The 15,830-nt window shown below is 48.9% G+C and overlaps 1 protein-coding gene across 2 annotated transcripts in view; it reads left to right on the top strand.

The window, feature by feature from the left end:
* The window catches only part of ZNF704 (zinc finger protein 704), a 97,122-nt gene that overhangs the window by 25,152 nt on the left and 56,140 nt on the right, over positions 1-15,830 (top strand). For both annotated transcript variants that reach the window (XM_045581542.1, XM_036437293.2), the window contains exon 2: positions 8,454-8,695. In XM_045581542.1, coding sequence (XP_045437498.1) covers positions 8,475-8,695 — 221 coding nt within the window. In that variant the 5' untranslated portion in view covers positions 8,454-8,474. The remainder of the gene's footprint in view (positions 1-8,453; positions 8,696-15,830) is intronic.

The following is a 15,830-nucleotide window of genomic DNA, read 5'->3' as shown; positions in this document are numbered from 1 at the left end:
CGTTGATTCTTCTCTCTCCCACGCGCTCTCTCTATAAAATCCATAAAAATGTATGCTCAGATGAGGATTTAAAAATATTAAAGAAAAAAAGAGGAACTGGGCCTGGGAAGGCGGGGCAGGGATGGAGACGGGTCCAGGGAGGAGCTTGTTCAAATGCAGCCAGCGCTGACGGTGGCCTGACCAGGATCTGCTGGGGATGGCGGCGGTGAGACCGGACTGGATCCTGGGTATGTTCTTGAAGGTAAAGTCCACAGGATTTCCCAAGGGGTTGGATGTGACTGCTCGAGTTAAACTTCAATTTATATAAAACAAATGTGCGAGGCTCACATTCTCCATCCATACTGAAGTCAGACCCAATCACACCGGCCCCCCCCCTCACTTTCCCTGTTTTTTACATTCGGCTGGAAGAAATAGACAGGAACTCTGCGGAGCTTGAATTGACTGTTGGCTCTCCAGAAATGGATATTCCCCCTCGGGACTTGTCAGAAAGGCTTTTTAAAAACACCGAGCTTGTGCCCTCGCTTGCAGGATGTTAATAGAAGGCCTGGAGGCCCGGCCAAGCCGCCTTCCACCGAGGAGTCTGCGGGCGCTCTCGGAGCTCCCTGTGAGTCATCGGCAGCCGTCAGACCAGCTCACGCTCTGTTGGGTAATAACTTGGGAAGACATTAATTTACATCTTGCTGTCGTGATCCCAGCCCAAGCAGCGTTCCTGGCTGAGATGGTGAAGTGGGAAGGTGGGTGGGCAAGATGCCCCAACCCAACCCAGAGCTCAGCTCCGATGTGCTGTGTTTCATCTGCTGCCCCAACACCCTGTCGCCAGCTGCTCTGCCTGGAGGAGAGAAGCGATACACTGGATGGAGTGGTCACCGAAACCCTGGGCTGGTTCCCAGGGCCAAGGGGATGATAGAGTCAAGAGGCCACCAAGGGAAGCAGTGGTGTTCGCGGTGTTTCTGCCTCCTTCCTGCCTCAGGACCGGGTGGCTGGCTAGCCCACTGGTTTCCTGGGCGCCTAGTGTGACATGCAGAGAATTTAATCTGAAGTGAGGAGAAGAGTTCTGTGGACTATTTCTGGACACAGTTTTATCAACGGAAGAGTCTGATCTTTCTTTGAGCATGACCTTGAGTGGTAATAGTTCTAATTAATTAAACCAATAGTTCTTAGTATTCATATAACCTCGGCTTCTTCTGTGACATGTTTTAACATCTGTGGGTCTGATTCCATTTCCACACTGCAGCTCACATGTTAGTCACTGAGTATGGGATTTAGGCGCTTTGAAAGCAAGTTTTAAAATAAATGCTAATGTGAGAAAAAGCTGTCTGAAGCAGGAAAACTTCTCTATAGGGTTTGTGTGGTGTGTGCGTGTAGTTTTGAATGGAAGGTTCTCTGAGCGTCGCCTCCCACAGCTGGTTCTCCAGTGGGGGTTGGTGCTGTGCCTGGGTTTCATCCTCTCTCCCAGAATTCCTTGCTGTTCAGAAGCTGCCGACGGCAAACGTGCTGGCTTTCTGCAGACGATTCCTGGAAGGCCAGGGACTCTCCAGGGCCAATTCCTCCGATCTCATTGGGTTGAGATGAGTGAATACAATTTCCAAGAGTGAGTGTTGACACATGCTTGCTGGCATCTCACCAGGGCAGATCCGAGGGAGGGCATTGGTGTCTTGGGAGGCCTCTGTGTGTGGGCAGAGGGAGGGATTGGTGAAGCCAGTGGCTGAGGTAGGAGCCACCCCCTCTCTGGGTATGCCCTTGGGGTCCTCCTGGGGAAGCCAGATGGGTTTGAATTGAGAAACGCTGGTGAGCTCACTCACTGCCTTAGAAAGTAGCATCCAATTTACAAAGGACACCACTTGGAGAAATTCGGGGTTTAAATAGACGCCGTTAACGTCTTGTTTAAGATATTGCCAATTTCCTGAGTATATCATGGCCATAGATATGCTGTTTATCTTCTCCTAGGAAAACAGAAGCTGTTCGTTGGAATAAAAACGTTGGGTTTTATGTGTCCGCTAACTTAGTGATTCTCGGATAATTGGACATGAAGCTGTGTTTTATTGCAGGAAAGGACACAGATGGCGAGTGTGTGTGTGATGCTCACGGAGGCGTGTGTGTTGATGGGCAGGGGTTTCAGTTGAAGCCACTGTGGTTTCTTATGCTGAGGGGAGCCAGTAACCCTGAAAAGTCAGATAGAGTAAACGGATGTATTGTTTTAGGCAATTCATTTCCCGCTTTGATAGACACATAAGTGGAAGCTGGTGGAATTAAAGAGTATTAGATATCAGGTTCTTAAGAAAGTTAATTACATAAAAATGTTGTATGTTTTTCATAATAGAATAATTACATAGGTTTTGAAATATAAAACTATACACAAACGTTATACAAATGACAAACAAAATAGGAAGTAAAATTGGCTTAAATTCTGCTCCCAAGAAAACCATTCTTAACATTTTGGAAAGTTTTTCCAGATTTTCCCCCCTCTTTTTATAGCTACACATCCCTCCTCTCAGTGGTCATGTTACATAGATTCGTTTCTATTTCCTTGTTTTCAGTTAATGTGCTAAATGTTTTTCCATGTCAGTAAATATAGAAATAGGTCTTTGTTTTTCACCATACATTTTATTGGTGTGTATTTAACCCTGAATTTGTTGATGGGTGTTTAGAGAATGGCATGTTTTTAATATTATAAGAAATCTGGGATACATGCCCTTTTGTGCGTTTTTGTTTATCCCCTTAGATGCCAGCACAAAGGGGTGCAGGACACACTGGCATTGGCTCCTTCCTCCTGGCCCGCCTCCCACAGAGGTTTATCCCAGCAACAGAGGCCCGCCCCTCCCCGGCAACCAGCTCAGAGATTATCCTCAGACCTTTTCTGAATCTCATTTTAAAATGGCCTCTTTATTTTAATTTTTACAAATTTGGAAACCTTAAAGAAAGTAAACACTTCCCATGATTTCATCCCTTAAACGGTGCATGGACGGATCGTTTCACCGGCTCTGTTGGCCCCCAGGGAGGAATGGATGCCAATTATTGCTGCAGATGAATATTAATGGCTTCTTAAATATTTAATTAATGTACTTGGCACGTAGAGGGAGATGGTTGGTAACCGTCAGGACGAGGCTTTGCTTTCCTTTCAGGCCTGGTGCTTAGCACATTTCCGCTGTGACATCGCTGGGCCTGGGCTGCCCTGGGAGTGAGCCAGCTCCCGTGCTCACGCCCGCCTGTGGGCAGGAAACACGGTACGGAGACTGATCAGATAAACTGCATTGTTGTCGCCCTAGCCCAGTGGTCGGCAAACTCGTTAGTCAGAGAGCCAAATATCAACAGTACAACGAGTGAAATTTCTTTTGAGAGCCAAATTTTTAAAAAAAATATTTTTATTGATTTTTTACAGAGAGGAAGGGAGAGAGATAGAAAGCTAGAAACGTCCATGAGAGAGAAACACTGACCAGCCGCCTCCTGCACACCCCCCACCTGGGATGTGCCCGCAACCAACATACATGCCCCTGACCAGAATCGAACCTGGGACCTTTCAGTCTGCAGACCGACGCTCTACCACTGAGCCAAACCGGTTTCGGTGGGAGCCAAATTTTTTTAATTTAAACTTCTTCTAACGCCACTTCTTCAAAATAGATTCACCCAGGCCGTGCTATTTTTGTGGAAGAGCCATACTCAAGGGGCCAAAGCGCTGCATGTGGCTCTCGAGCTGCGGTTTGCCGACCACTGCCCTAGCCGGTTTGGCTCAGTGGATAGAGCGTCAGCCTGTGGACCCAAGGCTCCCCGGGTTCGATTCCAGTCAAGCGCATGTACCTTGTTTGCAGGCTTGTCCCCAGCCCGAGCCACGGTCGGGACTCGTGTTTCTCTCACATCGATATTTCTTCTGTCTTTCCCTTTCTCTCCCACTCTCCCTAAAAATCAATGGAAAAACATCCTCAAGTGAGTATTTAAAAATAATCATCATCATCATAATAAACTGCATTGTTATTGAACACTCATTGCATTATTGGAAGTTTGAAGTCTTTTCTTATACCTCTGTATAATGTATTGGTGTCATTAAAACAGCTCTTAAAAACACTCATTTTTCCCGAAACCAGTTTGGCTCAGTGGATAGAGCGTCGGTCTGCGGACTGAAAGGTCCCAGGTTCGATTCCAGTCAAGGGCAGGTACATTGGTTGCAGGCACATCCCCAGTGGGGGGTGTGCAGGAGGCAGCTGGTCGATGTTTCTCTCTCATCTGTGTTTCTAAGTTCCTATCCCTCTCCCTTCCTTTCTGTAAAAAAATCAGTAAAATATATTTTTTAAAAAACACTTATTTTTCTTGGCCTTTTACGTTATTAAAGAGCTCTGGTCCCTTAGTGAGTCACAGGTGGGCAGGCGTGCTGACGGCTCTCCTGTGGAGCCGGCTCTGCCTCCGGAGCACAGAGAGGCCCTCCTGCCTGACGAGCAGCGGTGAGACGGGCCCAGGCCCCGCGGCAGCGCAGGTCTTCCTGGGCGCCCTCATCCGTGGGCGCCCTCATCCGTGGGCGCCCTCATCCGTGGGCGCCCTCATCCGTGGGCAGCCCTGTGGCTCCAGCACACACAGCTCCGAGCTTCTCTTCCGTCTGAGAATCTCTGCCCATCGATATCATGCTCTGCCAAGTCTCCACTTCCGCTGAACATGCATCCTTGTCTTGTGTTATTCTGAAAATTTCTTTGTTTGTGGCTTTAGCTTTTAAAGTTCTAAATCTATTTGATGACCTTCTTCATGCTTTTCCTCCTACCTGAACCTAAGAAGAAACAAACAAGCAGAGCTTCTACGTGAGTGGGCGGGCGAAGATTTACTCACCCCAGGAACGGAGTCCTGAGGGACGCGCTGAGGTGTGGAGCTGTGACGTGTCGTTCAGGCGTGTTTTGAAAACCCTGACAGTGAGGACCCAGGGTACTGGCTATCGTCACACACTTAAGACTGGACCGTGTTTGCTCTGAACCTCATCTCCAGTCCCCATCACCTCACCCAGACCTTTCTGTAACGTCCGTCTCCTCCTCACTCTTCCCAGATTCTGAAACAGCCGGAGTCAGTTCCCTGCGGTTTCATTTTATATTTGCCTCACGCCTTACGCATTGTTGTATTTAGTCAACAATAAGGAAAGTTAATATCTTTTTTATTGTCATATCAATGGAGGGATTTCCTGAAGATATTAACCGCTGCAAATAAAGGATAAAATCCAGTTCTTCTTGAGCATACATACGACTATGGTGAAGACCAGTATTCACGGTCAAAGGTAGCCTTCGTGTTTTTAGTCATCACTGTCTTCTGGAAAACATAATCAGCATGAAATATTTAAGAATTTATTGACTTTGAAAACTTTAGAGGCTTCCTGTCAAGATGGCAGTGTAGGTAAACACAGTACTCACCACCTCCCACAACCATTTCAAAATTTAAACTGAATACAGAACAACCATCATTCAAAACCACCTGAAATCTAGCTGAACAGAAGTCCTACAGCCAGGGAATTAGAGAAGAAGCACACGGAGACGAGTAGGAGGGGCAGAGACACGGGGTGGAATTGCAGAACCAGCTGGACTGACATCCACGTGCAGTGTTTTTTATCGGAAGAGCTATCCAGGCTATGGAGGTCTCCCTGAGGAACAGGGGTCCCTACCTCACACCAGGCCCCCAACCTGGATTTCCAGTGCTGGCAAGAGAAGTCCCCATAACCTTGGGCTGTAAAAAACAGCAGGGATTTTGGCTCAGTGGGACATGGAGGCTGTGGGAGTCCCAGGAAGTTCTCTTAAAGGGCGTGTGCATGGACTTACTCAGAATCATTCCCTCTGAGCTTGAAAGGAACCTGGGACATTCGGGGAGGAACTAGTCTGGAACCAGGGCAAGAGCTGGAGGGGCAGCTTTCTCCAAGACGGAGGCCTGGCAGAGGCCATTGTTCCTTTGCTGAGCCCTCCCTGCCACAGAGCTGACAGGCTTCACCATATCAGAATCTCCATCAGCCTGGTTCACACTTTTATCCCTGCCCTGGTGATTCCCTGAGACCCCACCCCTCCCTGCTTGCAGGCTCATCCAAGCCATTTCCATTCAACTGGCCTCTCTTGTCTCATCCTCTGGACTTTGCTAAAATCTCTCAAACAAGCAGCAGCTGGCCTCAGCATGCCCTGTACTCTCAATAAGTGGCCCCAGGCCTGGCACTAGTTGTAGCTCACTCTGGTTCACAGCTTGGCCTCTCCTGGGCATCACCAAACTCAACACAAATAGCAGCCATTTGCAGATTGCTTTGTAGCTCATGCTGGGTTGCCCTGGGCAGGGCATAGGCATAGGCTGACTTTGTACCTTCCAGGAGGCCCCAGAGCCAGTGCTCCTAGTGGATAGCTTCACACCACACCCGATTACAACCCTACACATCCCTGAGTGACACACTCAAGGGGCAGACTCAGTGAGCACCAAACCCCACTGTAGCAAGTCCTGCTCCATAGGAGTGTCTCCTGCACAGCAACTTTTCAGCTGTAATTGCAGCTAGTCCTCACAACCAATTAGCCTGGTGTCAATCCCTCCCAGTGATTCGAACATCATTCAAGGCTCACCTGCAACAGGACTGTGCACACAGCTCACACAGGGGTACATCTGGAGTGCCCAGTCAGGTGACTGAGGAGGCCGAGCTACTGGGCCTACAGGACACCTATTACCCATGGTCACTCTACCAAGTCTGGGAGACATAGCAGTTCTACCTGATACATAGAAACAAACATGAGAAATAGCCATAATGTGAAGACAAAGAAACATGTCACAGAAGAAAGAACAGAAAAAGAATTAAGTGAAATGGAAGCAAGAAAATTACCAGATACAGAGTTCAAAACAGTGGTTATAAGGCTGCTCAAGGAACTTAATGAGAACTTCAAGGAACTTAGAATTTCAACGAAATTCATGAGAACATCAACAACAAAAAAAGAACCAGTCAGAAATTAAGCATACACTAACTGAGATGAATAATTTACAGGGCATCAACAATAGAGTAGAGGATGCTGAGAATGAAATATAAGGAAGGAAAAACACCCAATCAGAAGAGCAAAAAGAAAAAAGAATTAAAAAAATATGAAGTTAGTGTAAGGAGCATCTGGGACAGTTTCAAGTAACAACATTCACATCATGGGGGTACCAGAAGGAGAAACTGTGTTCACTTCACATGTGGGCAGCATATATTTGAAAAAATAATGACAGAAAACTTCCCCTACTTGGTGAGAGAAATAGACTTACAAGTCCAGGAAGCACAGAGAGTCCCAAACAAGAGGAACCCAAAGAAGCCCACACCAAGACACATCATAATTAAAATGCCAAGGGTTAAAGACAAAGAGAGAATCTTAAAAGCAGAAGAGAAAAGCAGTTAGTTACCTACAAGGGAGCACCCATATGACTGTCAGCTGATTTCTCAACAGAAACTTTAAAGGCCAGAAGGGAGTGGCAAGAAATATTCAAAGTGATGAAAAGCAAGAGCCTACAACCAAGATTAGCAAAGCTATCATTTAGAATTGAAGGTTAGATAAAGAGCTTCACAGACAAGAAAAAGCTAAAGGAGTTCATCACCACCAAACTACCGTGTTTCCCCGAAAATAAGACATCCTCCAAAAATAAGACCTAGTGCATGGAAAGATAAGACATCCCCTGAAAATAAGACCTAGTGCAACTCTGGGAGAAAAAATTAATATAAGACACTGTCTTATTTTTGGGGAAACAGGATAGTATTACATGAAATGTTAAAGAGTGTTGAAGAAGGAGAAGAGGAAGGTGAAGAAAGAAAGAAAAGATTAAAAATATGAACAATAGAATGGCAATAAATGTGTACCTATCAACAATTGAATCTGAAAGTCAAAATAAATGAACAAGAATCTAATGAACAACATAAACTGATGAATAGAATAGACCACAGAGGCATGGACACATGAAACAGACTGACCAATCTCAGAGGGAAAGGGAGTGGGGGTGGGGAGAGATTAACCAAAGAACCTATATGCATATATGCATACCTGTGGACACCGACAATATGGTGGTGAGGGCCTGGAGCTGGGCAGGAACCAGGTGGAGGGGCAATAGAAGAGGTGTACCTACAATACTGTAACAATAAAGGCTTAAAATAAAGGAATTTATCGATTTAATTGAGTTTTCTCAGTTGTAGAAAGCAATGATGTTTTACATTTTTGGATTTTGTTTACAAGTCTTATGCTTTCAAGCCCCAGAAGTTGCTGTTCTCCCGAAAGGCTCCTCTGGTGTTTTGTGCTTTTGTCTGCAGAGGACAGAAGACGCATTAATCATACGTTCCTCTGTGGTGTCAGCTATTTTATTTGTATGTTGCACTTTTCTCATTTACACTATACACACACCCTTCAAGCTGACCAGGGAGGGTAGTGTCTGGTCTCCCCTGGCGGCCCCTGCACACGGTCCTGCAGAGCTCCCAGGTGTGTGAGTGACGATGTGTGTTCATTCCATAGGTGGGCAGCATCAAGCGGGACATGACCTTCACGTTTCACCTGGAGGACCTGAAACGGGACTCGAGTAAAAAACTGTCTCACCAGCCCTGGTTCCCCTTGGCCATGGAGGAGGACGGGAAAGCCGCCGACAGCAGGCCGGCCCCCCGCGCCCCGGACCACGACAGGGACAGCGCCCGCTCCGTCTGCCTCCTGGAGCAGAAGCGGAAAGTGGTCTCCTCCAGCATCGACGTGCCCCCGGCAAGGTAAGGCCCGGCCTCCGCCCGCCCGGAGCGCCCTGCGAAGCCGAGAGACCCAGGAAAGGTTTTCTCCAGGAACTGGGTTCAGTGCTTGTGTGAAACAGAGCTTTTCAGAATGAGCCTGAGGCCGCGGTAGTTGGAACTCCTTTCGTGCTAGAAAAGCAAATGTTATTAGGTTTTTGGCAAATGAATAGTAAAGAAAAAAAAAAGTGGGGAAGTAGCGGGGCGGGGAGACATTGAAGACACGGGGTGCAGACTGAGCACAGCTTAACAGCAAGGACGCCGTCTCGGGCCGGCTGTGCCCAGTCTGCCCCTGGCCTTTGAGGAAAGGGTGGTTTTATGTTTTTAAAGGGTTGAAAAATGAAGCACACGTGGCATAAATCAGAGGTGGCCCGAAAAGCCTAACGTATTGATGTGTGACTCGGTACAGAAGAGGTTTGCTGTGGTTTATATCAGGGTAATCCTTTAAACGCGGATCTACCTTGGAACTGGGCCGGGGGTTTGATCTGAAATACCAACAGCTTGTGTCACGTTATAACTTTACTTACGTCACATCGGTGCCTTTGGACCAACGTATGGCAGGATGACAATGGCACAGACAGGGACACATGCCGAGACCTTTTTGCTGATTTTCCTGCTTATTGTTTATCTCACCTAGATATGGGGGAGATGGGGGGCATACAAAAATTCACATGTCATAGTAAGTACTGTGATTCCGGTTTACAAACAAGTAAGCAGACTCAGAAAGGTGAGGTGACCGCCCGGGAGCACACGTGTCACCAGAGGCCCACGGCTCCGGTGCGTTTATAACCCCAAGCGAGTTCCTATCCTTGTTGCCGTCATCCGTGTTATGGAAGAGCCTCCATTTGCCTCTTTTTTACACACCGCGATGCCTGAAAACACATGGGTATTTTTAACATCACTTGCCCTCCAACCTCCAAAAGAAAACAGCTCAAACGTGGGGCACACCTTATTAGACAGTCTGTTCCTTGGGTGCCTGTTATTCTCTTTCGCCAGATATTGGGGTGTGTGTGGGTGTGTGTGTATCTGTGGGGTGTGTGTGTGTATCTGGGGGTGTGTGTGTGTATCTGTGGGGGGGGTGTGTGTGTGTGTGTATCTATGGGGTATGTGTGTGTGTGTCTGTGGTGTGTGTGTGTGTGTGTGTGTGTATCTGTGGGGGATGTGTGTGGGGTGTGTGTGTGTATCTATGGGGTATGTGTATGTGTGTCTGTGGTGTGAGAGTGTGTGTGTGTGTGTATCTGTGTGGGGGGGTGGGGTGTGTGTGTGTATCTGTGGGGTGTGTGTGTGTATCTGTGGGGTGTGTGTGTGTGTATCTATGGGGTATGTGTGTGTGTGTCTGTGGTGTGTGTGTGTGTGTGTGTGTGTGTGTATCTGAGGGGTGTGTGTGTGTGTCTGTGGTGTGTGTGTGTGTGTGTGTGTGTATCTGTGAGGTGTGTGTGTGTGTGTGTCTGTGGTGTGTGTGTGTCTGTGGTGTGTGTGTGTCTGTGGTGTGTGTGTGTGTGTCTGTGGTGTGTGTGTATCTGTGGGGGGTGTGTGTGTGTGTGTATCTGTGGGGTGTGTGTGTGTATCTGTGAGGGGTGTATGGGGTGTGTGTGTGTGTGTGTATCTGTGGGGGGGGTGTGTGTGTGTCTGTGGTGTGTGTGTATCTGTGGGGTGTGTGTGTGTGTGTGTGTGTAAGTACTGATACTTCAATCGGTTGGATTTCACCCTGATAGCAATTACAGTGTGGTTATGCAAAGTAGTGACTGTCTTCTCATTGTAACTCTGAGGCTAAAGAAATTGCTAGCAAACCGGTAGCAATGGGGGCAGAGAACATTTGGCCCCAGGGACCCCCAGACCTCACAGCGCTCATTGGAAGACGCCGGGCTGTGGTGGTTTGCTGTTGGGAAGAAGGAAAATGCACCACCCGGCACCGCTGGTTCGCAGGGTTTGAAAACACAGTGATGTCATACTTGTCACTCGCTGGGTGAAATGAGATCATGTTTGTCTCTCGGGATCCTTCTGGGAATTGTATAGTCTGAATTTCAGAAGCTCTCACCTTTGTGTTCGGAATGAGAAACTTACCTGAGCTTCCAGCGATACCCTGTCTGCACAGTGGAGAGTGTGACCCCACGTGGTCAGTGGTGTTACCTGCACGTTTCCTTGGTCTGTATGTATTGTGCACCTGTAGCAAGTCTCCTGTCTCGGTTTTGGAATTGAATGAGAGATTAGGCAGGGGGGTCATTGCTCCCGAGTCTCCGGAAGCCCAGCCGCTCCTGAGCAAATGTGTAACTGCATGAACCAGGCCCGGGCTGCGCCCCGTAACCAGCGTGAAGCTGAGGCAGGAGGGGGCGTAAAGAGGTGGCTCTAGGCTCATCCCAGCCAACATTAAGAAGGTGTGCGATGGGAGAGAGGTCCATGGTGTGCCATGTGTGGAGTCCTGTTAGCAACTGAAGCAACCACCACGAAGCAGCCATCCTGGCACCGTTCCTGGGAGAGCTCAGTCCACTCTGTCCTTCTCCACCCCGTTAGTGACTCAGGCCACCAAGTGCCTGCTGTTCCGGCCTCCTGGCCACCGGCGGTCTGTGTGACGCAGCCGCCAGGTGATCTTTCCAGAGCACAGGCATGGCGGTGGGCGGAGGACAGAGCCAGGAGAGGGCCGGGACCAGGGGAGTGGACATTACGGCCTAATGAGCACGCTGTGCCATCAGCACACTGCCAGGTCCGCCAGCCAGGGCCTCACCGCCTGAGTCAACACATAAGCCCGGGTACTCTGCGGTGTCTCAGTCACCCGGAGACCGAAGCTCATGGCAGGCTTGGGAGCTGACACCAGTTTAAAAGAGACACGTCTTCTCTCCCTTCCTACGCTGGGCAGCATTTCATCGAATGGGGTGGGATGCTGGGACTCCTGTCTGCTGTTTTTAAAAATGGCTCTTGCTTCAGCCACGTGCCTGTGGGTGAATTTCTATGATTTAAATGCAGACATACTGCAGCCCACGTTCCCAGTGCCGACGGAAACATGGGGAAGTTAGCACGCTAAGACAGGAGCCTTCGGAGCCCCAGGCCCCGCTCCTGGGCTGCGGCCTCCAGGGGCCGACGCTGCCCTGGCTGCCCCTTGGGAGAGCGGAGGGTCTGTGGCATGCGTTTGGCTCAGGGTACGGGTGTGTGTGTGTGTGTGTGTGTGTTTTAAAGAAGACTCTCCACACGTATTTTGTTGACTTGTCATTCAAGATTCATCAATTTCTAATTACTGTGTTTTAGATCCTTTTATTATAAGCACTAAATCATGTCAAATTAGAATGTGCCAACTTTCAGAATTGCGTTGTGAACTTAGAATTTGGGTCATTGATACGAATTTTTAAAATAATAATTTAAGGCACTGCCATTTTTGGGGGGTATGCTTCCTGGACCAGTTGGGTGGTTACAAAGTGAAACGCTACACGTGTGACGTGCCCACCTTCGCAGGGATCACCTGCAGAGTCCGGGCCGTTCATAAATGTTCTTTCATGTGAATCCTTTCGGCCAGCAAACTAGGCAATGTTTGGCCACCGAGACGTCAGGGGGACCTGCCGTACTGCTGTGTTAGAGGGACCTCAGCTCGTTCCAGAATGTTCCGGAGAGCTGTCGTTCGATGTCTGTGGCACCTCTCAGACTGGGTTTGCATTTACGTTTGATTCAGCATCTTTTTCCCTCCCTGTACCTGTTCATAATGTAAACCATCCATCAGGTGTGGAAACAATGGGACTCCAGTGCCTCCCACCACCCACCTCCCTCTGCCAGTACGGAGCTGGGTTCCATTTTATTGCAGAAAGGCAAACAATCATTAAAGGCAGATAAATAATTCAAAGATGTTGATCGCTTGTTTATTTTAAGAGAATGATATTTGAGCAGCACTGTGCAATAGGAACTTAATGTGAGCTCCATGTGTCAGCTTTAAATCTCTAACAGCTACATCAAAAACAGGAAAAAGAGTGCTGGCTGGGGTGGCTCAGTGGGCTGGGCGTCGTCCCAGGCACTGAGAGGTCGCTGGTTCGATTCCTGGTCAGGGTACACGCCCAGGGTTCAGGCTTTATCCACACTAGGGCGTGTGCAGGAGGCAGCCAGTCAATGGGTCTCTTCTTTTATTGGTGTTTCTCTCTTTCTTCCTCTCCCTGGTTCCCTCTCTCTCAAATCTATAAAAACACATTTTTAAAAAACAGGGAAAAGAAATCGGTGAAAATAATTAAGGTAAAACTACAATATTTTACCTAATAAATCCAAATATCGTGTTTCCTCTGATCAGTATAGCGGGTATTAGTGAGTCACTGTGCACGCTCTTCCGTGTGTGTTTTACGGCTACGGCTCAGCTCACCCTGGACGGGCGCGCCACGAGCTGGAGAGCCACCTGTGGCGAGTGGCCGCTGTGCCGGGCAGTGCCGGGCAGTGCCGGGCAGTGCCGCTCGGGGTACGCTCCAGCTCACTGCATCTCAGCACAACCTGTCACCCTCCGACAGAGGCTGGGCTTCTTTTCCTGCTCAGACTGATGGGCGAGGAGCAGGCGTGCTCTGCGGCCGAGTTCCCCAGGCGGTCCCTGTGAGGAGAGACGTGGCAGGTCTGGCTCCGGAGGAATTTCACGGGGAAAACTCAGCGGCATGATTCCATGGTGTCCCCTAGAGGGTGACTCCCAGCTGTGCGTAACTATGTTTTGTGCAGTTACAGTTCTTAAAATGTTTAAGTCCCATCTAAGTCCAAGGCGGGTTAAATGGTAGTGTCACAGTTTAGTTCTTTAAAAGCATAAAAGCAGCTTCCCCCCGGGGGGCAAGCACCTGTCTCCGGTCCCCAGATGCTGTGGCTTCCCCAGCGGGCAGCCGGAGCCGGTCCACACCAGCCCACGGGCGGGGCTTGGCTGGGCCCCCACACTGCATGCATTTGCGTATGCTTCTTCCCATAATGAGCAGCGGATCAATGCATGCCGCATGCAAACTTGGAAATGGGTCACATTTTTTTTAAAGACTCCCTAAGAAGGAAAGGTTTACTTTGTTGCTTTGTTATTGGCTTAAAATGTTACCGATTCTTTTAAACTTTAATTCCTGTTTTCGTCCCTTCTGTGGAGAGTTCTGCTGGCAAGTGGGGAAGAGCTGAGGCTAAGGCTTCACGTGGAATGCCTCGGGAATTTGATTTTGTGCTGGGTTATAGAGAGCTAGTCAGTGATGCCCTCGAAACACATTTCGGACCACTTCGGGAGCACAGTTTTAAGCAAGAGGAGAATTCGTGAAGAGTGTGTTTTAATACCGTGGGCTCAGGAAATCCCAAATGTATAAGCTAGAGGACAGGACTGTCCCCTAAGGCTGCCAGTCGGTGGCCCGCGGACTGCTGGTGGTCCGTGAGGTCCGAAAGGTTGGCGACCGCTGTCCTAAAAGCAGGAGACGGGGACTCTTCCACTCCACTGGCCACACGCCCTGGACACAAAGACCTCCATTGACCATGTTTTCACAGATGCTCCAGGCACGTGGACCGGTTGAGCTCTCCGTCCTGTCCGGCAGGGACACCGAGAAGCATCAGCTTCATCATCAAACACGGCCTGGTCTCAGGGTCTGCACCCACCTTCGAGCCGGGCCTCCCAGTGAAACCAAACCTCCAGTTCAACTCTGAAGCAATTTGCGATTTGATTTAATACGTCAGCCTAATGCATTATTATAATGATTCCTTGCAACTTTTTATATGTATTCTCACACGGAACGCTACAGTTTGGGATGTTAAACCGCACTTCCAGGCTTTATTTAGTTTCTGGATAAATACCCACTTTTTTCAAAGAGGCAAATGGTCACCCCATTTATTCCACAGCAGTCAGATCCAGTTGTTTCCTATGGGTGATTCGTGTCACCACCACCGAGTCCCATTCTCCTCACAAGAGGCATTTGCAAATGTCCAGGGGGACAGTTTTGGTTGCACAAAATAGTCCTGCACAGTGAATACCTCCTGCCCCAAACGCCAGTTCACCCTCGCTAGGAAATGTGGATGGGTTTCCTATCCTATATAATAAAAGGCTAATATGCAAATTGTCCCCTCAGGAGTTTGACTGCTCGCTATGACATTCACTGACCATTAGGGGGTGGCTCGGAACAAAGGAAGTCCCCAGCGGACAGCTGGCAGCCAGGGAAGGAAGGCCCTGATTGGCCCTGATTGCTGGCCAGGCCTAGGGACCCTTTCTGTGCATGAAGTTTGTGCACCGGGCCTCTAGTTTATGATAAAACGGTGGGATCACAGCTGAACATAACTCCATTATTACGTTAACTGCACACTTAGTGTTTGTTGGTAGCCCTATAAACCACTGCAGACAGGGTAGGGAACCTCGCACAGCCTCCCTGAGAATCGGAGCTCTGTTCGGGTGCAGTCTGGTGAGGCATGGATTTCGTTCCCTGAGCTGAACGTAGTGTAAGCGTGTACTTCCCATGTTCTGATCAGGGCTGGATATATTTGGCTGGCGGATGGAAGAAATAAAATCCTTCTGCCGCCTCTGTTATTGAAATAGAACCCGCCGCCCCCTCATTTTATTGCCTTCTGTGGGATGCTTCTGAATGACAGTCTGAGTCTTCTAATTGGTCTCCCGCTGAGTTAGAACCCCTTGCCTTATGTTTCACATTTTAAATCTCAGAAATTACAAGGTACAGTGCCATTGAAGCAGAGGGAACAGCTTTTTTTTTTTTTTTTTTTTTTTAAGAAAAAAGGCAAGTTCCATTCAGAAACCCAAGGTCATTCATTTGCATTGTCTCCACATCTCTGGGTGCTGGGGCTTCTGGCCTGCTCCCCTCCCGCCGCCCCCGATACCTCTGCTAGATTCCTGCAGGTCCTCTCCGAATCCCCGACACGAGCTGTCCCTCATCCCCTGGGGAGAGCCCAGGCTCGCCCAGTTCCGCGTCCATCCTCCCCAGGTCTGCCCCCAGGCGATGCTTCCCTGAACGTGTGCTCTTCACGTCTGTTTCCACAAACTCCCGTGGAAAAGCTCCTTGGAATTCTGCTCATTGGGCCACAGCCAGACCAGGCAGGGAAAATAATCCTCAAGGTTTCCCTTAACCCCGAGGTTCAAGTTTCGTTGTAGCTTACTCCTTTTACATGTTTACTTTTTCAAAGCTCAGTCACATCCACTTGGCTCGCACAGACG

This window comes from Pipistrellus kuhlii, unplaced genomic scaffold, assembly GCF_014108245.1.
Source record: "Pipistrellus kuhlii isolate mPipKuh1 unplaced genomic scaffold, mPipKuh1.p scaffold_m20_p_14, whole genome shotgun sequence".
Classification (NCBI taxonomy): domain Eukaryota; kingdom Metazoa; phylum Chordata; class Mammalia; order Chiroptera; family Vespertilionidae; genus Pipistrellus; species Pipistrellus kuhlii.
Note: the sequence above shows the minus strand (reverse complement) of the source record. Positions and strands in the feature narration are given on the sequence as shown.